Genomic DNA, 25,459 nt, shown 5'->3' on the forward strand with positions numbered 1-25,459 from the left:
AAGTGCGGGGATGCAAAGAAGGAAAACGTTCCAGAAAGGTGAGGGGTATCAGGGTGGCGTGGAGTCGGGTCGGCAGGGAGCGTCTGCGAAGGGATGAGGGACCCGCGTGGGGGACGGGGGCCTCTGCGCAGAGGGGACGCCAGGGGGAGGGGATGCCCTCAACGACGGGCTGCGGGGGGATCCACGCTGAGGGGACCCAGGGGGGTAAGGGAGGGCTCCAGGATGAGAAGACGGGGAGGAGGAGGAGGAGGGGGTCCGAACTGAGGGGACCGGCGGGAGGAGGGAGGATTGGAGCTGAGGGGACGGCGGGGGAGGGGAGGCCTGTGGCGAGGGGACAGGCGGGCAGGCGGGAGGGGGATGAAACTCAGCACTGAGGGAACCGGGCAGGGGGAGGGTCCGCGCTGAGGGGAACGGGCGAGGAGGGGGAGGGTCCACACTGAGCGAGACGAGGGAGGAGAGGGAGGGTTTGCGCTGAAGGGGACCGGGGTGAAGGTCCACGCCGAGGGGCCGCCGGGCCGCTGCGGCTTCCCAGAGCGGGAGTTGGCTGAGAGGAGGGGGACCCCCGGTGAAGGGATAGGAGGCCGGTTCTTGGTGGCCCGGGCTGTGCAGGCCCCTCACCCACCGTTGCGCGGCGGCGGAGGGAGCGCAGCGGGCGGCTCCAGGAACCCCGCTGAGCCCCCGCCGCCTCCCCCTCCGCTAGGCGGCCGTTCGTCCCGCTCCATGCGGTGGTGCTCAGGGCCCGCGCTGGGTTCGCTGCTCCGCCATGACCCGCGCCCTCGTCGTCTTCGTCGTCCGGCGGGGGGAGGGGGCTGTCAGGGGCCGGCGGGCTCCCGGCCGCGGCGCTCTCTGGGCCCCGAGCCGCCCGGCTCCGCGCCCCTCCGCGCCGCGCCCCCTCAGCACTGGCCAGCTCCCTCCCCTGACGTCACGCGCCGCTGCCGCGCACGGCCCTGCGGGGCACGCTGGGAACTGGAGTACGCCCGGCGAGGCCGGCCACGCGGGACCCCACCAACTGAAGGGGTGGGAGGAAGGATAAGCGGCCCTCAGACGAGAAAGTTAAGGCCTGCCAATACCAAAAACCGTAGTAAGACTTCTGATAAATATGTAATAAATTGTTGTTTCAGGGCTTCCTCTTTATTGTGATTATCCATGGTGGAAACTCCCTAAGACTCCTCGTATCCCCCCCGCCCCAATAATGAGTCTTCCCAAGTAGGTGGATCGCAAAGGAGCCGGGTGAGCACGTGCAACGAAGCCCAGCCCTGTAGGCGGGGCCCGGGGAGGCGGGGCTTGGAGGTATTCACGAGGGACTTCCTCCGCGGCTGCGGGACAAATTGGACCCGAGATTAAAGGACCGGAGTTTAACTCGAGGTGACTGCGTTCGTATGCAAATGGAATCTATAAAACTCAGCTTTCCGGGGTAGTCTTTAAAGCCTTTTACCTCCGGGTGGGCGGGAAATGACTAAAGTTTCTCTTCCTCCTCTTTCATTTTCCCCCTGCCCATAGAACAGATGGGCAAACTAAGCTCCAGGCCATTGATACCAATAAAGAAAGCCTCAGGCTGTCGACTTCAGGTGTCTTTAAGCCCTCCATTTAAGAGTGGCCCCCTACCCAGCCTTGTTCACCTTCTCCTCTCCTCAGTTTCCCTGTCTTTAAAATGGGGTTGATTCGAATACGGACGGGGTCCAATTGGAAGATCCCAAATGCTCCGTCCTCGGCCGCAGTTTCCCGAAGGTTTCCAGAAGCAAAATCCCGTGTTTTGTAGCGTCTCCCCTGCTCACGGCTGAGCCTACCTCCCGCAGCCACCAGGTGGCGCGCGGCCACCAGTCACTGGGTCTACCTGGGTGTCCACCTTCTGCGACCCCCCCCTCAGGGAAAGACTCTTCGCGGCAGCCGCCTAGGATCTAAGCCCTACTTGGCCTGCTTGAAGACAAAGGACAAGAGCATTGGTGCTTTGCCCAGCTCTACTCTGCCGGGTAGTGCCACAGCTTCATCACTGGCTGGTCCTTCGCCCTCTCCCCCACCCCGCCCCTCCCCGCCCCGCCAATCCTATGGTTCCTCTGTGTCATTTTTGCTTAATTTTAAGGCCTCATCTTGGCGTTCGTATCCCTGCCTGGTCTGACCCCTTCCCTCACCTGCTAAGCAGGAGGTTTTACAACACTTCCCTGCACTCAAGAGTGGCTGTACCTTACCAACACTAGCTAACATGTATTTCATCCTTACTCTGTATGGGCCCCTGTTCGGAGCGATTTACGTTAACGCTATGTCCTCTAAACCTCATATCCACTCTGTAGGGTAGCTCCAGTATTGTCCCTATCTTACACTGATGAAATCACCCAGGAGTGGTGGAGATTCCAACCCCAATCAGTCAGACACCGGAACCTGAACCCTTGGCGCCTTCAAAGTCAAATGCCCCTGACTTCACCCAACCCACTCCCAAAGACCTATTCATCGTTCGTGATCCTGTTCACATTTTTCTTCACCTTCCTTAATATATCCCACTAAGGGACCAATAGATCCCCTCTGTGTTCCCACATGGCTCTGTTGAGCTCTCTTCGGACTGTAAGAAATGATCTCTCTGTGATTGCTTCCTCGCTACCATTCCTGAGGCACGCAGCTCTCCCAAAGGCAGGGAGCAATGCTTCTGGAGCTAGCCCCTGTGACTAGGAGAGAGAGCCCTTACCTTTCGGCAGAGGTGGAAGGCAGAGGAGATGGATCCTCTGGGCCATTTCCCTCAGCTCTGAGTTCTAAAACATGTCAGGACCACGTGGCCTGCCCAGGGTCAGAATTTCCCTTTTTATCACAGGCCTCTAGAGGTAGCGAATTCCCCTTCCCTTAGAGATCCAGTCATGGTCTAAGTAGCCCCGCAGAAAACTCCTGCAGCGCTGGGTTTTCAGTGGTGGTTGAAGATTCTAAGTCAGCCCTCATACATAGGCAGAAGAGTTCAGCCAAACACTCAGCCCCTGGAAAGACTCCTCCTCAAACTTGAGCAGACTACAGCTCTGTTTTCCCTTCGTTTCAAGAGCCTTCCCAGATCCCCCTGGCAAGCCAAATCCCTTTATTCTCACTCTTATCATTGTAACCCCAACTGCTGAGCACAGGACCTGCACATAGGAGACACACAATAAATAATTGCTGACTGGGTGAAAGAACGAATAAAAACAGACCTGGCTTTTCTGCTTAATAACCATGTGATCTTGGATGTGGTACTTCTGAGCCTCAATGTCCTGGCTTCTAAGAGGAGAGGGGTAACAATGATAGTTACTACCTGGCAGGAATGTCATGAGAATTAAATGATATGATGCATGCAAAGCAATTATATATTAACATAAAATCTGGCCTAATAAATGGAACCTATTGATAATGTTGTTTAAAGAGTACTCCTAAATCCCAGATACCACTTTCTGAAAATGCTTCTGGGAATAGTCAAATACTACAAAACTGAGACAAGCAAAGGAAATGACTCTGTACGGGGACCCCAGCCACCGCCCTAACCATGTAGGGTCCTATAAGATAGGCACCCACTGTGAGTCCAACACCTTCTATAGGGCCTTTTCTCTAATTTCTCTGCATTTCTTCCAGCAATCCTGAGAAGTCAATACTTTCCCCCTAATTTACAAAAGAGCAGGCTTAGGAAGACAGATGCAAAAGACTCCCACCACCTGTAGGACTCAAGACAGAAGAGCTGAAAGGGGAAGTATCTGTGGATAAAGGAGGATCTGAGGGGAAGTGTCCTGAAGCCAGAGGCAGACAGACAGGACCTGACAGGGGTACAGCTAAGAACAAGGCAATAGGAGCTTTATCCTGGGGGCTTTTCAGGGGTGGGGAACCTGCAGCCTTAAGACCACATGTGGCCTAGGTCCTTAAGTGTGGCCTTTTGACTGAACCCAAGTTTTACAGAACAAATCCTTTTATTAAAAAAGGGTGCAGCAGAGAAAGATGAAGCTTTTCTTGCCTCCTTTAGTGGTTAAAAAAAAAAGTCTTGAAATCAGGAGGCTTCAGGTACCCTACCCCTGCTTGCCCATAAGTGCTGCAACTAAGAACACCCTTAGAAGTTCCAAGTGCTATGGGAATGTTGGTTAGGGCTTGTTCTAGTTGGGGCTGGTGATCAGGGAGGCTTTCTGGGTTAAGTAGCACTAAAATAAGATGGGAAAGATGAGTAGGAATGAGTCAGATTGGGTGGAGAGAAAGAGTCAGATGGAAGGAACAGCATGTGCAAAGGTCTCAAGGGCTTAGCACATTTGACGACCTGACAAGCTGTGGTGTCTGGAGCCCACTGAGGGAGAGAAAGGGGCAGGAGAGAAGGGTGAAGAGGCAGCCAGAGGAGATCGTAGGATCAGGTGGGCCAGCAGGGGGCAGAGTTCCCCAAGTGACACAGCAGCCTTGCTCTTCCATGGCCTACCCGGAGAGTCAGAACTGGGCTGCACTCAGGAGAAAGGGCTGGGGAAGGGAACCCCTGCCTGGTTCCATTTAAATACATTTTGTCTATTTTGTCTATTTTTTAATAGAATGGACACCGATTACAAAATCCACAGGATGCAGGAAAGTATTCAATGAAAATTCTCCTTACTCCAATTCCTGCCAACTGGATCCCCTCCCTAAAGATAACTACCATACCAGTATATTGTGTGTCCTTTCAGAGATAGTCTCTATACATAAGAACACACACTATTTTTATTTTTTTTTTATTTCTATTTTTAGTAGAGACAGGGTCTCGCTCTTGCTCAGGCTGGTCTCGAACTCCTGAGCTCCAGCGATCCTCTCACCTCGGCCTCCCGGAGTGCTAGGATTACAGGCGTGAGCCACCACACCCAGCCACAATATTTATTTGTTACACTAATCTAGCCCTGGTTTTGACACCTGCCCAGGGGATCTCTGATTATGAAAGCAGCTTATTTGTACTGAATGCCTGCTGCACACATGACTCTTTAATTCAGCTGACAGTTATGGAGCACCAGACCTGGTGCTAGGTCAGTGGTTCTGAAACCTTAAACCTCCTGGAGGGCTTGTTAAAACACAGATTCCTGCCCACCCCCTATCCCCCACCCTGAGGTTCTGATTCAGTAGGTCTGAGGTGGGGCCTGAGAATTTGCATTTGTAACAAGTTCCCAGGTGATGCTGAGGCTGTCAGCCCAGGGACCCCACTTTGAGAACCACTGAGCTAGCTGCTTATGGGGAGAGACTAGGTATGCATACTGGTGGCCTTATTTCTCTCCACCAGGGAAAGCATGCCCCACACAAGGAAACACACGCACCACGGAGAAAGACAGTTGCATTGAGCAGTAAGTCCTATGAAGAAAATGAAGTGGGGGAGTTCTTGAGGGGGGAAGGCTTGAGAGTAGGGGTGAGTGGCAGTGGAGCAACACTTAGGGCACAAGTAAGTGTCCTTTTTTGTGCAGCTGAGGTTTACAAGGTGGGAAACATACACAAGTAGAGCTGTCTTGGGCTCAGGGGAGGGGACACCTGCAGTGACAGGTGGAGAGGGAAGGGGGTCCAACACCCCAGGCTGCTCAGAGGAGGGACTGCAAAAGAGGCTGGGGAGGAGGTCCTGGCGAAACAGGGAAACCAGGAGAGCAGAGGGTTTGAGAAGGAGGCCTGACCCAAAGCGGATTCAGGGAGAGTGGAGAGGGGCCACCTTGGATTTGGTTACAGGGGGTCCCGGGGACAGCAACAAGACATCTGGATGGAGTATCGAAGCCAAAGACCCCTGGAGTGAGGGGATGGATGGGGAACCAGAGGAGCAGGCGACCACAGACGGTTCTTTGGGGAAGTTTTGCTGCCCAGGGAGCAGAGAAATGAGACACTCCCAGGAGGACGGTGGCAAGAGGAGAGTGTTTAGAAGGTAGGAACACCGTGCGGTGTTCGCACCTGTAATCCCAGCACTTTGGGAGGCTGAGGTGGAAGGATGGCTTGAGCCCAGGAGTGTGAGGCTGCAGTGAGCTATGATGGAGCCACTGCACTGTAGCCCGGCAACAGAACGAGACCCTGTCTCAAAAAAAAAAGTAGAAGCTACCGGAGTTGGTTAGGAACTAACTGGAGAGCTCCAGGAGGGAGAAATGGAAGATGGAAGATGCAGGAGAGAGGGGCTGATCCGTGAGAAGGTCCCGGGGAGAGAAGGCGGTGGCTTCGGAGAGAGAAAGGGCTCAGCTCCCCTGGAAACATCCCTCATTTGAACTTCACAACCACTCCAAACGGAGAGCACTATTTTCCTCATTTTACAGATAAGGAAACTGAGGCTCAAAGAGGTGAAGGGAGGGACACGCCCAAGGTCCCACTTCTCATAGAACGGGGCTGCGGTCAGTCCCGGCCCTTCTGCTCCTGCGGCCTCGGGCAAGACCCTTTTCTGCTAGCGTGCAGGGGTGCTCTTCGGCAGAGCGCCCCACGGCGGGGACCCGCAGAGAGCGGGTGGGGCGGGGCGGGTGCCCCCTCCGCCCTAGCTCCGCCCCCAGCGGCGGCGGAGAGGGCGCGGGGCGAGCGACAGGGGCAGGCGCGGGGCGCTCCGGGCTGGCAGAGCTGGCGGCAGCGCGGAGCTCGCAGTGTGGCCCGCCCTTCCCAGGCCTGTGCCCGCCGTGCCCGTGGTGCCATGGCCGCGGCCGCCCTCCCGCCCCGTCCGCTGGCCCTGCTCCTGCTGCCGCTGCTGCTGCTGCTGCTGCGCGTCGGCCCCGTGCGCGCTGACAGTAAGGTACGCGCGCCTGCGACCCACTGCGACTCCGCGGGGAGCCGGGCGCGAGGGGGCGCTGTGGCTGGGGGTGGAGGCCAAGGAGGATGCCCAGGGGCCCGGCGCGGAGGACCCCGGAGAGGGGGCGACTGGACCTGTGATTTAGCACAGAAGCCCCAGGGACCAGGATCCGGGGAGAGGAGCGCGCCGGAGAAGCAGCGCTGGAGATTGGGGTGCTTGGGACCCGGAGCCTGAGGAAGGGGTCCTGGGACCCTGTCCGATTCGTGGAGGAGGTCCGCACTGGGCCAGGGAGGGTGTGCCCAGGAGCGCTGGGCAGGCTCAGTTTCCATGGGAGGCTGACGACGTGAGGGCAAGCCGCTGGGCAACTGTTACCCAGCGACTTCTGGCTTGCGGCAGGCTCTGGGCCAAGGCTTTCAGGCAATGCTGGGGACCCAGAGTCCCCCTGCCCCCACAAGGAAACCACTCATGTAGCCTCTGATGCTCTCGCCACCCTCTGGAGAACTAGATATCTCCAGAAGTGACCTGAGCTGTTCTCTGCTTTGGCTAAGAGGATCTGCTCTAGTGCCAAGCAGACCTGGGTTCAAATCCCACATCTGCTTCTCAGCTGGTGCCTTCACCTCTGTGAGCCTCCATTTATTCACCTGTGGATATGGGAAGAATAAAAGTACCCGCTCCCTGCAGTCGATGGTTTCTAGATTCGGTGAGATCATGCCAGTAAAATATTTAGCACCACACCTGGCACCTGGTACGTGCTCAATAAATGATCCCGTGATTCTGGAATCTTATCACAGGGACCCCAAAAGGGGGTGTGAGGTCCGGAATGTAGAGAAAGCAAGCATTTAGCATCAGCCAGAGCACGGACCCCTACAGGGTGTTCTGGAAATGACCCCATGAGAGGGACGACGGGAGGGCCCTGCTCACAGAGCATGAGGGCAAAAGAGTGACTTCGCTCAGTGTCTCTCCAGCCTCTTTCCTGGTAGAAGGTGAGTGTCCTGCCCGTGGGCAGGTAAAGGGCAGAAGCCACTAGCCACGCAGTAAGTGTATGAGTAGTGGGTCCTGCAGACCCTCAGCCTGACGATTCCGCTCTGGGCATGAAAGCACCCATGTGCAGTCCTGACCGTGTACTCCCGAGACAAGGAGGGAATGAATGAGCATTGTTTCCATTTTACAGATGAAGAAACTAGGGTGTTTAGAGAGGCAGCTGGCTTGTAAACCAAAAACCCTAGGTTCTGGCCTTCCTCTGCTATTTGTTTGCTGTGTGACCTTAGGGCAACTCACTGCCCGTCTCTGGGCTTCAGTTCCCCCATCTGAAAAACAATGTCCCCCCAACCTTCCTTCCATATGGGGCCCTCTAAGATTCCTGATCTGGCTCAGTAAGAGAACAAGTGAGCAGAAAATCCCAGATAACCTGATCCACGCTTTGTCACCTCTTTCTTGTATCTCTGGCTGGGAGGGATATTTGGTCTTGGGCATCCTCTAGGCTGTGCAGAGGGCTGTTGAGCTTGTGGGGGAGGGTTTACATTCAAAACAAAGCAAAGACAAAGAAAACCCAACACCCTGTTTATGTAGTGAGTCAGCCAAACACTTGCTAGGTTTGGGGGGAGGGGTTAGTTGTCCCAGGGCAAGCTGGGGCTGGTGGGGTGGAGAGGCACAACATAGAGTTTGGAGGATGAAGCAGCCAGGGGACTGAGCACGGCCCTCCCCCAGACACCTCCCACCCCTGCACCACTTCAGCCAGCTGGGAAAAATAAAAATCAAGTGATGGGTGAATTTACTCTGCATTCCTTAGCTCAGCCAGACTCCTGCTGGCTCTGCCCAGAGGAGAGAGCTGTTTTCATTATCACCCGCTCCCTCTCCTGTAGCAACCCCTCCTTCCTCTCCAAGCCCTTCCTATTTTCCCTGGGGTGGAGGATGAGCCCTTCAGAGGGCCAGCCTGGGACTTAAAGTTGATCTAGGGCCCTAAAGAGTTAAGTTGGCCCCTCCTCGGGCTTCCTGTTCCTGGGAGGTCCATTCTCTCCTCTGGCCCAATACATTCAGGGGTGCAGAGGCAGCTCACCCCCAGGACTCTGTTGGTCTCCTCAGCCAGCTCCTTGTTCAACATGTTTTCATTCCGTGTTTATAGCAAGGTCTCTCCTAAAGTGGATTTTGAGTTTCCATCTAAGGAAGTGCTTTGTCCAGACCAGGAGTAGGAGGGGGACCTCACAGCTTCCCTGGTATTTCTGAAAGCTGCCCAGCGTGGAGGTTGGGATGGAGAGACAGGTAACCATGTGACACCCAGGCATGGCACCAAAGACCTCTGGGAACCTGCTTTTTGCTGTGGGTTCTTGGGATGTGGCTGAGAATTCCCCATCTGTCCCTCAGTTTCCCTATCTGTGAAAGAGCTGCTGGTACCTCACTCCCTCCGTGAAGTGAGGGGTAGGAAGGGGGTCTTTGGTCAGCCTACTGACCAGGGGCCTGAGGACAGAGGGAAGGCCAAGACCCGTGGGACCCTGGCCAGGGGAGGAAGAGGGCCTGGAGCAGACAGGCGGTGGCATCCGGGGCTGGATCAGATGTTCCCAGCCAGGCTAGTCCCGGGGGCTTAGGTGTTGCTTTGCCTCCGCTCAGGGAGTTTCCGCCTGGGGGTGTAATTGGAAACAGGCTCCGCAGTAGGCAAGGGCTGCATAGTGATGGAGTCCTACTTCTGCACACCAAGAATGTGAGGCCAGCCCAGCCTCCACCAGGGCTCTCTGCAGGGAAGGTCTTGTCCCAACACTCCCTTTGGCTGGGGCACCCAGGACAAAGCCCTGATGAGCATCCTGTGTGCCAAGCCCCATATCCAGTACTTACATGCAGAATCCTACAGAAGCCTCGTGGCAATACTCTGAGACTTCAGTCGTACCCCACATTTGACGGACTTGAACACTGAGGCTCAATAGAGTCAGGTTGGGGCTGCCCAAATATGCTAGCCAGAGGCAGCCTGAGGAGTTTGGAGGCTCCTGGACCTCCAGGATTCTCAGCCTTTAGTGGGCATCCGAATGGTGTGGGGAGCCAGAGAGAGTCTGAATCATGGGTTGGAGTAGGGCCTGGACATATGCATTTTCCAAGTGTACCCCAGGGCATTCTGAGGCATGTCCTCTAGTTGACAACTCATGGAAGTGATAGGGAGCTATGGAGGTTTGTGGAGCAAGGAAAGTAACAGATCACCAAAGAGGAGCTTTTGGCACAGATTAATCTGACAGATAAGAGCTGCTGTATTGTCTAGGCAGCCGTTAAACGTGACTGGAACCAGAGCTGTGGCCGTGGAGTGGAGAGCAGGGAACAGAAATTGAAGATATTTAGGATAAAGAGTGAGAAGAACATGATGATTGACAGGTTGTCCAGGGTAAGAAGGGAGCTCTGAGATCCAGGCTGGGCGGGAGGGTCGGTGGACACGGGTTTGAGAGAAGAGGCTCGGCTTGGATGGCTTGGGTGCCCACATGCAGCCAGGGGAAGGTGTCAAGCTGGCACTGTGCTCTAGGGGAGGTCTTTGCCTGCAAGAGATCGTGGAAATTTCCTCATGATGAGGCTGAGCTGGCCATGAGAGAAGAGGGCAGACCCAACTTCAAGATGACACAATCTGAGCCTGTTCAGTTGCTAGAACATTTTGCAGCTTGAACACCCTCTTCTCGACTCCAGCCAGATTTATCCGTCTCTCTTCAGAAAAATCCCAAGTACACCCTCGTCTCATTGTGGGATTTCCTTGTAAATACCCCAGGACATTTTTAAGCACAAACCACCCACATTTCTGGGGGCTTTGACAGGAGTGAGTGCTGAGCCAGGCTGCAGGGAGAGATGGGGGTGCCGAGGCAGGGACTTTCCTGCTTGGCAGCAACCCCAGCCTTCATGCCAAGGGCAGGGTGGGCCAGGCTCAGTGGGAGTGCCAAGTCCTGTGCCCCCAGGGGCCCCTTCTCCACAGACCCATCTGCCCCAGCTCAGCTGCTCAGGGAGAAGCCCTTGCCTGGTGACTGTGGGTGGTCATAGGAGGGACAACATGTAAACCGAATTTTGGAATCAGGCTGTGCCGCAAGCCCCTATTCTTCTCTGACACTCAGCTTTCTCCTCTCTAAGGTATGGGTGTGGTGACAGCAAACAGAGGTAGGAAACCATGAGCAAATGTGAGGAAGAACCACTAGCCAGGCTTTGTGCCCAGAGCTCTGCATACATCGACTCTCTTCAGACCCACGACAGGCTTATGAGGAAGGGACTGTTATTCTCCCCATTTTGCAGAGGAGGAAGCTGGGGCTCAGAGGGGTCAGGGCTACGCAAGGAGGAGATGTGGGAGCTGGCATTTGAGCCCAGCCTGGCCCTTCACTATGGCACTCTGCTGCCTCCAGTCCAGTGCCACAGGATGTAGCAATCCCAGGGGGGAGGACCCTGCCTGGGGTCCTGGCAGCTGGGGATGGGAGCAGAGAGGCCTTCCTCCAACTCCTAGCCCATGTCAGGGCCCTGGCCGCTCCCTTCAGGAGGTAACACCTCATCTGAGGAGGGAAGGAATGTTGCAGTCTGATGTGGAGGCTGCTGCTGGTGGGGGTGGGTGCTGGGTGTATGTGTGGGTCCCCAGGAGGAGGGCCTCTCTGGCCTGGCCACACAGACCACACCCACATCTACCTACTGGGCTCTTGACCCCAACTGGGGCAGTGGGTGGGGCTGGCAAGGGGTCCCAGCAGAACTGAGAAGGGGGTCCAGGAGACCTGAAGGGAAGGCAGGGTTAGGATCCTAGCAGAGGCCTAAGGAATGCATGGGACCCTGTGCCTGACTGTCAGCATTCATGGGCAGGGGAGAATTGGCCCTCAGTGCCCAGAGTACACTTCACCCACAGAGAGCCCAGGACAGAGCTTCCACCCACAGCCACCCTCTTCCCCGCCCTCCTCGCCTCCTGCTTTCTCTTGCTCCCTCCTAGGCTGCAGAAAAAGCAAGTAAACCAAACCTGGGCTCATCCCCTTGAACAAGTCATTTGACGGCTCCAGGGCTCAGTTTCCTCTTCTGCAAGACACTGTTGGCCAGGGCACAGTGGCTCATGCCTGTAATCCCAGCACTTCGGGAGGCCGAGGCAGGTGGATCACTTGAGGCCAGTTCAAGGCCAGCCTGCTGAGCAACATAGCGAGACCCCGTTTCTACAAAAAATAGAAAAATTAGCTGGGTGTGGTGGTACACGCCTGTAGTCCCGGCTACTCAGGAGGCTGAGGCAAGAGGATCGCTAGAGCGAGGAGTTTGAGGTTGCAGTGAGCTGTGATGATGCCACTGCACTCTAGCTAGCCTGGGCAACAGAGCGAGACCCTGTCTGGGAAAAAAAAAAAAAAAAAGAACACCATTAAGAATGTCTACCATGGCATCCACATGGAGAAACAAACAGCTAAACTTCTTTCCAAAATTATTGATAGTAATAATAATAGCTACAATATCCATAATGTTCTGTGTGCTCCTGGCACCAGGCTGACTATATTACTGGTATTCCATTTCTCTGTCCTCATACAGTTCTTTGTTGGGTAGGCACTAGTAGCACTTCGATTTACAGATGAGGAAACTGAGGCACAGAGAAGTTAAGTAATCCACCCAACAGCACACAGCTGTTGGTGGCCTATGGCTGCACTCCTAACCACTGCCCTGCGCTCCCCAGCACTCAGTGAGTGCTCGGTGAATGCCTCCTCCCTGGGCTCTGTGCCCTAGACTTGCTGCCTCCGTCCACCATCTGTCCATACAGCAGCTGGTGGGAGCTTCCTGTGACGCAGATCTAACCGTGGTTCTCCCCTGCTTAAAGCCCTTCCATGACTCCCCCGTGTTTTCAGGAAGAAGCCAGGATCTCAGCCAGCTTTCAGGAGCTGGGCTCTGCCACCCCCCTCAGCCTCATCTCCTGCCACCCCGGGCTCCCTGGAAGCACCATCCGGAGTGAACCACTTCAAAGTGTCAACCAGCACACAGGCAAAATAAAGAAAAGAAAAACAGAGTGAACCACCTCTAGGCTCCCCAAAGTACTAGGCCCTTGCTTGTTTCCACATGTCTGATTTGCTGTCCCTGGAACACCCTCCTCCTTAAAGATGTGCTCGAAAGGTGCCCTCCTTCAAGCAGTCTTCGTGGGTTTCTTTCTCTGGGCTCTCAGAGCTCACTACACCAGCTTCTCCCGTGGCTGAGAAAGTCAAGAGTATACCTCGATCCATTTCTCCTGCACCTGGGGCCTAGAAAAGGCCAGGAGCTCAAACAGATGTCTGAGGGCTCAGAGTGGAAACAGAATGCCAAAGGCCCTTCCCTAGAGGCCCCTGGGATGTTCCTGGGCACTGGGCTTGGCAGAAAGCCCCCGGGAGCTCTGAGCTCACCTGGGTCCTGGTGGCTTCAGTGAGAGCTGAGTATCCCTGAGGCCTGAGGTGTTTGTTGTCTGAGCCACGAACAGCCGTGTGCCAAGGGCCCAGGGCCCAGGGTGGGCTGGCTGAGCCAGCTAGGGGAGAGGCTGGATGGTCTCCCAGAGCCCAGCAGGCTTGTCAGGGCAAGGCAGGCTGGAGGTGGTGACTGAGCCTAGTATCTGTCACTGATCTCACTTAGCTGACTCCTGCAGACACAAAGTCCTGCTGCCCCCAGTGACTAATGGCCATACCTGGTCGTTGGATATGTGGCATCTGGGGGTGGGATTGAGGGAGAAGGAGGAAAGGCAGAGAAACCACTAACCTAGGGTCGTGTTATCTCATTTGATCCTGGCTGTGAGAAGGCTGGGTACAGAGTCACCCTTTATACCATTGAGGGAATGAGGTTCAGAGAGGTTGTATAAGCTGTTTAAGGTCATATAGGGTGTGGGGTCTGTATGAGAAATACACATAGGGTCTGTATGAGAAACAGCATAGAGCAGTGATTGTGATCTGGAGCCAAGTCCAAAGACATACCTTTTGCATTGAAGTTGAATGACCTTGGACATGTGACTTCACCTCTCTGAGCCTCTGTTTCTTTACTTGCATTAATAATGGCTCAGACTTAAGATGCATTCAATATGTACCAGGGCCTGTTCTTCACCTATATTAACTCATTTAATCTTCATACCAACCCCACAAAACAGGAGCCCATTTTAGAGATGAGGAAACAGAGGCACAGAAAGATTAAGTTGCCCACAGTCTCACCCAGGCTCCAGATTCCATGCTCTTAACCCTGTGCTCTAGCGTGTCTGTAAAAGGCAGCCTCGTTTATCCAACAGATATTTACTGGGCACCTACTATAGGCCAGGTGGGTACTGTCCTGGAGATACAGGAAGGAACTAGACAAACTCTGCTTCTAATGGTACCTAAAGTGGAGTGGGAGAGACAGAAAATAAGGAAATACAGACATATTTCAGGTGGTAATAGGTGCAATAAAGAAAACAAAGCCACTAGATAAGGGGATAGAGAGCAACAAGGTGGGTGGTCAGGAAAGGCTTCCCCAAGGAGGTGACGTGAGCTGAGAGCTAAACGATATGAGGGAGTGAGCCACAGGAACATCAGGGGGTAAGAGACTCTGGCGGAGGGCATCACATGTGCAAAGGCTCTGTGGCTGGAGTGGAGTGAGCCATTGGAAGGGAGGAGCAAAAAAAGGAGTGGTTGCAGGGAGCGTGTCAGCTCACATGGGCCTTGAAGGCTGTGGTAAAGGGCTTTGAAGGTAACAACACCTTCCCCCCAACACACACACAGGTATTATTGAAAAGCATATGCATGTGAAACCTAGCATATAGTAAGTGCTCAATAAAAAGTCTCCATATTTCTTATTATAGTAAAATAAACAACAAAATTACCATTTTAAAGTGTACGACTCAGTGGCATTTGGTACATTTCACAATGCTGTGCAGTTACCGCCACTATCTAGTTCCAGAATATTTTCGTCACTCCAAAAGGAAACCCTGTGCCCATTCAGCAGTTACTCCCCGTTGCCCCCTCGCTCTGAGTCCTGGTAGCCGCTAATCTGCTTTCCGTCTCTATGGATTTGCCTGTTCTGAATACAGTGTTTCATAGACATGGAATCATACAGTATATGGCCTTTTGTGTCTGGCTTCTTTCCTTTAGCGTAATGTTCCCAGATTCATCCATGTTGTTGCATGAATCATACTCCATTCATTTTTATGGCTGAATAATATTCCGTTGTACTCGTAGGCCACACTGTGTTCGGTGGATGAACACGTGGGTCGTTTCCACCTTGTGGCTGTTGGGAATAATGGTGCTGTGAATGTCCACGCCCAAGTCTGTTTGGATACCTCTTCTCAGTATTCTGGGTAAATACCCCGGAGTAGAATTACTGGGTCATGTGGTAATCCTATGCTTAATTTGTTGAGAAACTGCTAGACTTTTTCACAGCTGCCATTAATACTTTAATTGTTGTTATTACTATAAGGCCTCTATTTCCCTGTAAGGGTCGCTCCCTTCCCCACCACCTCTGATGGTGCCTCCTCTCCCCCAAGGCCAGCCGGGCTGGGTTCTACAACCTCGCCCCTCCCCGCCACAGCCCTGGCCAGCAGCTCACTGGATCCCCTCGTGCCACAGGTGTTCGGGGACATGGACCAGGTGCGGATGACCTCCGAGGGCTCCGACTGCCGTTGCAAGTGCATCATGCGCCCGCTGAGCAAGGACGCCTGCAGCCGGGTGCGCAGCGGGCGGGCGCGGGTGGAGGACTTCTACACGGTGGAGACGGTGAGCTCGGGGGCCGACTGCCGCTGCTCCTGCACCGCGCCGCCCTCCTCGCTCAACCCCTGCGAGAACGAGTGGAAGATGGAGAAACTCAAAAAGCAGGCGCCGGAGCTCCTTAAGGTAGCCTTGGGCGGGAGGGGGGTAAGTGAGTGGCTCTCCCCGGCTGGCGCAGGGCCATCCTTCCAGGGCAAATACCGCATGCTCTGGGAGGCAGGGGCTGTCACCACCCCATTTCACGGATGAGGAAACTGAGGCTCCCTGAGGGAAAGCTTCTTGCCCAAGACTGTTCAGCCAGTAAGTGACGGAGGCAGGGTCTTTGGCTTGTTTACTCAGTGTGGCCCTCGCCACCTATTCCGGTGTCTGTGTTTCACCCAAACCAAGTCACCTATCGGCACCAATCTGTGTTTTAGATCTTGTGGCATTTTATTGTTTTTAATGTCATATTTCCTGTGTTCAAGCACTACCCGCTGTATAGTATATTTTCAAGGCATTGTACAAGCATTATAAAATGTCTGTTCTTCTCTACTGATTGGTATAGATGTCAGATGGATACAGAGATATAACTGTTTCTAATGCTTGAGTAACTATTCTGAATCATCCGGTTTCTGCGAGATCCTGTGCTTCCTTTACACGTTATTTCTCTGAATCCTTAAGTCCTGCTGTGAGATAGGCTTCCTTGTCCTCGTTGTATTGGTGAGAAAACAGGCTGAGAGGAGTCAGGTAACTTGCCCAAGCTCACGTAACAATGGGCAGCTTCAAGTCTACACCATCCTTTTGTAAGAATTAGAAAAGGTCCACGCTCCCATAGGCATATTAGAAAGAGACGTCACCTCTGGGGGACACGGCCCCATGCCAGGGCCCACCAAGGTGGCTTGGTTAGGCGAGTGCAGGCTAGATCTCAGTCCCCACAGCCAGTCAGGCACCTTTTTGCCATTGGTACTACGCTTATCTGGGTGCTTGGTGGGCATGGTAGGCCTGGGATTTGAACCCAGGGCCTGCTATATCAAAAGCATGTGTTCTAAATCACCTTGCTCTCCTGTCTTCCTTTTTGTAAAGGACCAGATTATTTGGTATCTTTTGAAAGTATCTTTTTCTCTTATGACTTCTTCCAAACCTGTGTCTATTTTGCCTGTGTGGTATCAAAAACTGTAAAAGGTCTAAGATGTCACCCTACTTGTAAGCTAACCTGTTAGCCTGCCGGCGTCACGGACGCTGGCAGAAGATACAGCCTCCTAGGTCAAAGACAAGGGCCTTTATTCCCCACAGCAAATCTACGGTTTCTGGCACTGGCTTTCCCAGCTCCAGTTCCCCTGGGGTGATGCAGTGAGGCCCAGACAACACCTGCACTCACAGTGGGGTGTGTTACGGAGAGGAGCCCCGAGCTTAGAGAATCCAAACCTTTTATAATGGGCACTGTGTGTGCCTGCGCTTTCCTCTGGAGGGACGCACTGTCTCTGTCTCCCTGGGCTGCTCACTGCACAGTTCGATGGCTCAGGACAGACACAGTCGGTGCCTCTGCCTGTGAGACATACGTAAAAACAAAAGACTTCTGAGAGGAATTATCTCCCAACATTTGGCTAAAAATGTTTTCTTTAAATTCAACTTTAGTTTTATTTTTGTTAATACCTGAATGGATGCCAAAACTCTCAAAATTGGGGATGGGGTGGGGGTGAATTTTAAGCCGAGTGGCCTCTTGACTGCCTCTCAGCAGTCCCCGGACCACACTTTCCCTGGAGCCTCACGAGGCCCCCGCGGACTCCAGGCACCGAGGACATAAGCCAGTCTTCAGCTACAGGGACAAACCCGATTTCTGCTCAGGTCGACTTCTCAGTCACTGGATTGTAAGCTCGCTTGACGTGAGGACACACAAAGCCCTTTCATAAATGCTGCCCAATTCAGTCCTTGCTATAACCCTTACGGCGTCGGCTGTACTTGTGGGGAATCTGAGGCCCAGAGAGGGGCTGTGACTTGCCTAAGATCACATAGGAAGAAAGTGGCATTGCTAAGATTTGAACTCAGGAATTCTCTGTCATGTCCCCTTGCCCACTAGAGGGGTCACTAGGCTACCTGTCAGCCAGGAGCCCACGTCCCCTAGGCCTTTTCAGTGCACGGTCACCATGGGGTCTCGTTCAGCCTTACAGAACTGGAGTAGGGTGATGGTGGGATTGGAGGAGGAGAGGGGGACAGAGGCTGTAGGAGACAGTTTGGCGCCCCCTCCCTCAGCAGGAGGTTCCTGGCATGCATCCCCCAGGGGAGGAGGTGAAGGGAAGCCCATAGGGTGGGGCCCCTGCCCTGTAGCCTACCCCCTGTTCTGCCCAGCCCTCCCCTCAAGCTGATAACTCCAGCTGCGGTTTGGCCTTAGTCCTGTGGCTCTGGTAAAAGACCACACTGTGGGCAGCCTGTCCCCTGCCCCACCTTGGGTGGGCTGGCTGCAGGGTGTGCGCCACTCGCCTCTCCACTCCTCTGTCTTCTGGATGTGGTCCCATAGGAGTCCCCAGGCTTGTGAGGACACAGCTGCTGACCCCAGTCATGGCAGTGTGATAAGGGCTGGGCTGAGAGATGTCCCAGGGACCATGGGAGCCCCAAGGAGGATAATGAGGGAGGGGCTGGGGCTGGAGGGATGTGTAGGAGTTCCTCAGGCAGGGAAGACAGGAGGGCATTCTGGGTGAGAGGGAGCGGGTGGATACCTCGTGCCTTCTGTCTGCTCCGGCCCCACTGGCCCCGGCCCTCCCTCTGACACAGTGCTTCTCAGGACCACCAGCTTTTTAAAAAATCAAAAATATGCCAAAGTCCAATACTTTTGTAAAATACTATACAAATGAATTATTAGAAAAATGAAATGAGATGAAAGCAGACACGCAAAATATAAGTCCAGTGTTTCATTATGAGAGTCAATAGACAAAAAATTGCTCTGTCAAGTGGCTCTGAAAGTTCCTGAAAACTTACTCTCATTTTCTGTAGTTATGATGTCACAGCCTGGTAACGAGCAGTTTGAACCAGCTCTAACCTGCAGTTCATGCTTTGATAGCCAGACTGGAACATGCCGGGTTTCCTCTCCCCTGCAGCTCTGAGCACAAGCCGTACCCTTTGCTTAGACTGTCCTTTCCCAGACACCGTCACCAAATTAGTGCTCCTCCTGCAGAGCTCTGCTCAAACAGAACGTCCTCCGACAGCCTTTCCTAACCCACACCTGCTGACAGTCAAGGTCAGTGCCCCATCATTAATGACATGGGCACCTGTGTGTCACTGTGTCCCCTGATCCTGGCACCTCTGTATCACTGTCCCGATCTGGGCACCTGTGTGTCACTGTGTTCCCTGATACCGGCACCTCTGTGTCATTGTCCCCTGATCTGGGCACCCATGTGTCACTGTCTGTCCCCTGATCTGGGCATCTGTATGTCACTCTCTGTATCCTTGATAGCCCACGAAGGACCACGATGGCCCATGCTTGTCTTGCTCATCACTGTCTGTAGTGCCTGGCCCAGAGTAAACATCTACTGAGCCTGAAGAGGAGGGCAGGGGCATGTCACAGAGGGTTCAAATGCCAGGCTTAGGAGGTGAGAAGCCACATGTGGACAGTGGAGAGCCAAGAAAGTTATCTAGCAGGGGAGAGACCCTTGTCGAAGCCAATCTTGGTGGCCACGGAGGCAGCACAGTGAAGCTGGGAGCTCCCATTTGGCCCCCCAAGCAGTAATTGTCATTGCCTGCATTCACGATGCCCTTGCTGTGCATCTGCCCTGTGCTGAGCTCTATCTGGACGTTGCCACTCCTTACCACTGCCCTGTTGCCCCATTTCTCAGCAAAGGAAGCTGAGGCACAGCTTCCTTTGCTGAGAAATGTCTACGGCCATGGTTTTCAAACTGTGCTCCACAGAGCCCTAAGGGTCCCGTGCAGCCCCTCAGACCCGAAGTGAGGCTGTTGCAGAGCAGAGAAGGCACTGGGCCTGCCCCTGCTTCTAGCAGAGACTCCCACCCGTTTCTGCTTTAGATCAGATTCCGCCCAGAGAAAAGCTCCCTGGCTTAAAACAGTTTGAATATCCCCTGGGAGAGTGGGAGTAACACTGTTTGGGAAACAGCTGGTCAGGGCCAGACAACAGCACCGGCCTGTGCAGGCCCTGAGAAACGCTGCGGGGCTCCGAGTGGGGCCACGCGGGAGGGTGGGCAGAGGCACTGCCCTTCCCAAGCAGCCAGGCAAAGCTGATTTCCCAACTGGCCCCTTGTGCCAACGTTTCCCAGACACTCTGGCATCTTGGCCATCTGCAGGGAGTGTCATATCCTGATGAGGTGGGATAGAGAGGAAGAGGGGAGGGCCAGCTGTGGGGCAGAACCCGGGGCTGGGCAAGGGAGACCTGGCGTCTGTTCCAGGTCCTGCTGCTGACCTGTTGTGCAAGGCTGTCCTCCTCTCGTGGCCTCTGTTTCCCATCTGAATACAGGACAGGAGCAGGAGAGAGGTTTGTGTTTATACAAATCTGGGTGCTACTCCTGGCGCCACCGTTTAACAGCTGGGCAGCCCTGGGCAAGTCACCTCCAAGCTGCAGCTTCTCAGTCTGGAAAATGAAGGTAGAAGTTGTCCATACCTGTGTTAGGTGGGGTCACTAGAAGCAGGCCCTGAAGCCAGTGATTTGGAGGCGAGTGATTTACTACGGAGCACTCCCAGAGAAACTGGGGTTGACGTGGGAGAGCAGGGGCGGGAGAGGAGGACACCCGGCAAGGGTGTGGTCTCAGGCACAGTGCCAGCCTCAGTCTCACGCTCGGGGGAGCTCTGGAGTGGGAAGGATGGCTCGGTTCGCCCTCACTGGAACTAGGGAACCAGACTGTTAGATGCCCATACCAGCCAGTCAAAGCTGCTCTTTGATGAGAGTCCCAGATACAGGCGCGGAAACAGAATGAGGGATCCCTGGGGACCTGGACAAGCTCCTCCAAGGGGACGCTACACACTTCACGGGGTTGTTACAATGATTAAGTGACGTCACTCATTAAAGCCCGTAACACAGTGCCTGGCACATGGTAAGGGCCCAAAAGATGGAATCTGCTGCTTTTCTTGTGCTTATTAGCCGGCCGGGGCTAGGGAGCACCGAGGGCCCACGCAGGCCACTCCCGGCTCTGGGGCTCGGGAGTTCTTAATTGCAGTGAGACTCCTTTGGCACCCGCCGTGCCTGGCTGCGCACTGCGCCCTTTGCCTAACACTCCCCCTGCCCGGGCAGCTGCAGTCCATGGTGGATCTCCTGGAGGGCACCCTGTACAGCATGGACCTGATGAAAGTGCACGCCTACGTCCACAAGGTGGCCTCCCAGATGAACACGCTGGAAGAGGTAAGAGGGGCTCCCGCCAGAGGCCAGGCTGGCACAGTGCTGGGGGCCAAAGGGGCCTGGGCAATTCTGGCTTGACCCTGGTAGCCATTGGAAGATGGACTCCAACAGGGAGTTTGGGGAGGAAGGTGCAGGCCTCAGGGTCCAGTCTTGGGGGAAGAGGTCACTGGGGCTCAAGGGCCCCCAGGAAGCTGGAAGGCTGGGTGGAGAACCTGAGGCACCTGCTGGTTTTATGAAAGGGGTGTGGGGGTGGCTGGGACTTGTGGTTGCCCTCAATGCACCAAGATCAGGACCCACAGTGGCACAACTCTGGGGGCACCATTCACTAAGATACCATGTCAGTGCTGCCGGCTGGGTTGGTGCAACATGGCAGGACTGGCCAACCCCACTGACGCTGGGCTTGGGCAGCATGACTGTCCCAGTACCCAGCTGAAGTGGAGACAAAGGTGCTGAGTGTCCTGGCCTGGTCAGGGTGAAAGTGCTATAGGGCTGGGCAGGTGGCTGGGACTGCTCCTTGGGGACAAGGACAGAGTTGGGTGAGCGTGAGGGTCCAGGCTGCAGATTCAGTGTTTGCATCTCTGCTGGCACAGCCTGGCCTCCGCCTGTTTCCTGCATGCAACCTCTGCTGGGCCGCTGGGAGTCTAGGGACATGCAGCTGCCAGGAGTGGGTGTGGGGGCTTCCTTTCCCGGCTTCCTTTACAGAAGGAGGGGGCATCTGGGTATCCTGTGCCCCAGGGTGGGAGATTAACCCCTTACTAACCCAAAGGTTGGGGTCACAGTGGCTTTAAGTATTCAGAAAGTGTCTGTTAGTACCTACTACAGGCCAAGCCCACGCCAGCATGGGAGAAGGCTGACATTTATTGAATTGTGTCCGTGCTCCAGTATTTCCTGTGTACTTAGTACGTGCCAGGCTCTCCTGTTGCTGGCTCTGAAGTTATCCTCCTTTGATCTTTCCTCTTGTAATCTCAGGAAATATTAACCCGCTTCATGTAACTCAGAGCCAGACGATCTGGAGGGTACGGTTCCTGGGCCTGGAACAAATCAGAAAAGATTTCCACAGCCACAAAGCAATGATTTTTTAATTATCTTCTGTTTTACATTATCTGTGCTTTGCTTCTGTTAACTATGGTTTACTGAGTGATAACCCTACGGAAAAAGAAAAAAAGCTTTCTGCTCACCCTGGGAGGAGGAGCAAACAGCCTCATTCAAAAGCCGGCTCCCTCCGCCAAAGGGAAGAACCTCCCGGGGGTTGGGCAGCAATTGGGGTCCCAGCTGCCCGCTGCTCTCTTCCCTTATGCCAGTGGTTCCTAAACATGGGTGGTTTTGCCCTCCAGGGGACAGTTGCCACTAGCTGGAGACATTTTTGGTTGTCACAATTTACGCAGGGGACAGGGTGGATGCTACTGGCTTCTACTGGGTGAAGGCCAGAGATGCTGCTGGACACTCTACAGTGCACAGGACTGTCCCCAACAACAACTATCTGGCAAATGTCAATAGTGCTGAGGCCGAGAAAATCTGCCTTACACGCTCTGACTTCTGTCATCCCTGGGGTCATGTTTAAAATGTGCTTTCATATTCCTCAGCCTTTCTCGGCCTCACACTGAACCTGCGGTTTAGTTGTTATTATGATGAGGACCCATTTTACCAGCAAAGAAACTGAGGCCCCGACAGGTACTTACTCACCCACGGTTATCCAGCCAGGAAGTGGAGTGCAAGGGTTTGAACCCAGGTGTGTCTGACTCCTGCCCGCTGCCTCTTGGTCCCTGAGGCTGAGTCACTCAGGACTGACTGGATGTAAGTCACTTTCCTCTGTGACAATTTCTGTGAATGAGATTCTGAACTCACAATTCTGTTACTCCACAGCTTCTTAGCTTCCTGCATCTGATTCTAGTCTCTCCTGCTTTATCTGAGAAGTAGACTCAGACCAAGGAATCCCACACATACCCCAGACCCACTGTGGCTTTGGGGCCCTGGGACTGAGGCCTGCCAGGCCAGCCAGGTTTCCTGAGTCCTGTTTGGTGAACAAGGCCAGCCTGGGCAACAGCCCACACAGGGGATCGCCAGGTAGTGAGGGATTCACAGAGCGAGGAGCATCGTGGCTCTGAGCAGCCCATCTGTTCCCAGCAGGGTTCAGAACCAGGAGTAGCTCCAGGGGGAGGGGAGGCAGCCGCTAAGGCTAGGCAGGGAGCCAGGGCCCCAGCGAGGGAAGATGGGGTGGGCAGGAGAACAAGCCTGGGAGGAAAGGCAGGCCCAGGGCCACTGGAGGAGCCTACGGGGATGGGAGGAAAGTTTGAGGCTTGGAGACAAGGAGGGAGCAGAGCTCACCCACAGCAAAACCCCAAAGACTTTCACTCCATATAAATGTTGGAATATTTTATAAAAGGAAGGTATTTATGTACTTATGTGTTACTTATGAAATTAAAAAGTAATTTTAGGCTGGGCACGGTAGTTCACGCCCATAATCCTAGTACTCTGGAAAGCCGAGGCAGGAGGGTCGCTTGAGGCCAGGAGTTCAAGACTAGCATGAGCAAGAACGAGACCCCGTCTCTACAAAAAAATAGAAAAAATTAGCCCAGCATGGTGGCACGTGCCTGTAGTCCCACTACCCAGGAGGCTGAGGCAGGAGGATCACTTGAGCCCAGGAGTTCAAGGTTGCAGTGAGCTATGATGACGACGCCACTGCACTCCAGCCTGGTCGACAGAGTGAGACTCTGGTTCAAAAAAAAAAAGTAATTTTAAGGTAGCAAAAAGTTGGAAGCAACTTAAATAACCATCAAGAAGGCTAAATAAATTATGGCCTGCCAATACAATGGCATACGTGTAGCCATTAAAGGGAATAGGGAGCTCTATAGATACCGATATGGAACAGTTTCCAAAATAGGCTGCTCAGTGAAAACACAAAGCGCCAAAGCGTCCGTGTGTATGTCTATAGATGTTTGTCCCTCCAGGTGTACAGACTGTCTTTAGAAGGACACATAAGACACCCACAACAATTGGTGGCACTGAGAAATAATGGCGGGAGACATATTTAGACATTTTTTACACCTATTTATATCTTTTTTTTTTGAGGCAGGGTCTCACTCTGTCACCCAGGCTATAGTGCAGTGCCTCAATTATAACTCACTGCAGCCTCAAACTCCTGGGCTCGAGTCATCTTTCTGCCTCAGCCTCCTGAGTAGCTGCGGATTACAGGTGCATGACACCATGCCCAGCTAATTTTTTTGTTTTGTTTTGTTAGTTAGTTAATAAAAACTGGGTCTAGGCCGGGTGTGGTGGCTCATGCCTGTAATCCTAGCACTGTGGGAGGCCGAAGTGGGAGGATCGCTTGAGCTCAGGAGTTCAAGACCAACCTGCGCAAGAGCAAGACCCTGTTTCTAAAAAATAAATAAATAAATAAAGACTGGATCTCACTGTGTTGCCCAGGCTGGTCTCCAACTCCTGACCTCCCAAAGTGCTGGGATTACAGGCGTGAGCCACTGCGCCTGGCCTCCCATTTATATCTTTTTAATTTAGTATCATGAACACATATTATCTATTTTTCATTTCTTCACATTTTAAATTTACAAAGTTGATGACAGCAGGGTCTCTTTGAACATGCTTTGCTCCACCCATGCTCATTGGTGCCACCCCGCCTGCACCCGGCCTGCTCAGGGGACTGGGCAGCAAGGCCTGGTGGCTGACACTGGGGTGTCCCTCTGGTCTGGGGGTTTGGAAGAAGCTGGCCTGGGAAAGACCTAGAATCCCACCCCCACAGAGCATCAAGGCCAACCTGAGCCGGGAGAACGAGGTGGTGAAGGAGAGCATGCGCCACCTCAGCGAGCAGCTGAGGCACTACGAGAACCACTCGGCCATCATGATGAGCATCAAGAAGGAGCTGTCCAGTCTGGGCCTCCAGCTGCTGCAGAAGGATGCAGCAGCTCCTGCTGCGGCCCCAGCCACCGGCCCTGGTAGCAAGGCTCAGGTGAGGGCTCTGATCACTGGCCAGGTGGTGGCTGGGCTTGGGAGCACAGTGTGCCAGGACCTTGGCCCTGAGGGCCAGCTCAGTGGGGGTTTGGGGCCATAGTGCAGGGCTGAGGGCTGGCAGGGTCAGGGGCAGAGGTGCCTGCTCTGCAGCAAGCACAGCCGGCACAGGTGAGCGGGGGCAGACGTGAGTATCCAGCCAAGGGAGCTGGTCCCTAAGCCAGGTGTTTGGTAATATTCTCATTCCCAAGTTTCCAAAGTAGTGGAGACAAGTTTGTGAAGATGACACTCCCTGCCTGGTCCTGAGAGACCAGGTCAGCTGCAGTAAAACTGCTTCTAGTCTCCCCTGCTGTGGCTGGGCCCCTGGCTGGGTCAGGCTGGCTCAGGGGTAAGTGAGCAATGCCTCGAGGTCCTCAGTCATCCAGCCCAACCTCGTGTGGAGAATCCCTGCACCAAACACCCAGACATTCTGTCTTCAAGCTCAGAGCACAAGATGAGCACAGGCACTGGCTTGGTCACTAGGCAGAGCCACCCATGACAGCTAACACGTCTTTGTGCCAATTTAATAAAGGTCCTCCCTTTAGGCAGATGCATTCCAAAAATGGCTGTCCATCTAAGCACGTAAATTAGAACGAAGAGCTACCTTGGGGTGAACGCGTTGCCCAAAGGCTCCTTCCTATGCTGGACGCACACTAGGGTGTGTGGCTTGGCGAATGGAGCGCAGACCAGACGGCAGCCCCATTCATGCACCATCAGCCAGTAGCCCACAGGGCGAGACGAGCCATGCCACTGTCCACAGTGGCCTTGTTTCTTGGTGAGTGGCAGAAAAAGGGGGCTGACATCTGTGGACTTCATACTCAAACCTGACTT

The 25,459-nt window shown here is 54.1% G+C and overlaps 1 protein-coding gene across 5 annotated transcripts in view; it reads left to right on the forward strand.

The window, feature by feature from the left end:
* The first annotated feature begins 6,492 nt into the window (after positions 1 to 6,492).
* OLFML2A (olfactomedin like 2A) overlaps positions 6,493 to 25,459 on the forward strand; it is a 29,847-nt gene continuing 10,880 nt past the window's right edge. For 2 of the 5 annotated variants that reach the window (XM_069476774.1, XM_069476775.1), the window contains exons 1-4: positions 6,493 to 6,676; positions 15,178 to 15,441; positions 20,525 to 20,632; positions 24,384 to 24,590. In XM_069476774.1, coding sequence (XP_069332875.1) covers positions 6,578 to 6,676; positions 15,178 to 15,441; positions 20,525 to 20,632; positions 24,384 to 24,590 — 678 coding nt within the window. In that variant the 5' untranslated portion in view covers positions 6,493 to 6,577. Of the gene's footprint in view, positions 6,677 to 15,134; positions 15,442 to 19,725; positions 19,772 to 19,800; positions 19,881 to 20,524; positions 20,633 to 24,383; positions 24,591 to 25,459 lie in introns of those variants that run through there. The other 3 variants (XM_069476776.1, XM_069476778.1, XM_069476777.1) reach the window with 3 other exon arrangements.

Source organism: Eulemur rufifrons, chromosome 7, assembly GCF_041146395.1.
Source record: "Eulemur rufifrons isolate Redbay chromosome 7, OSU_ERuf_1, whole genome shotgun sequence".
NCBI lineage: Eukaryota > Metazoa > Chordata > Mammalia > Primates > Lemuridae > Eulemur > Eulemur rufifrons.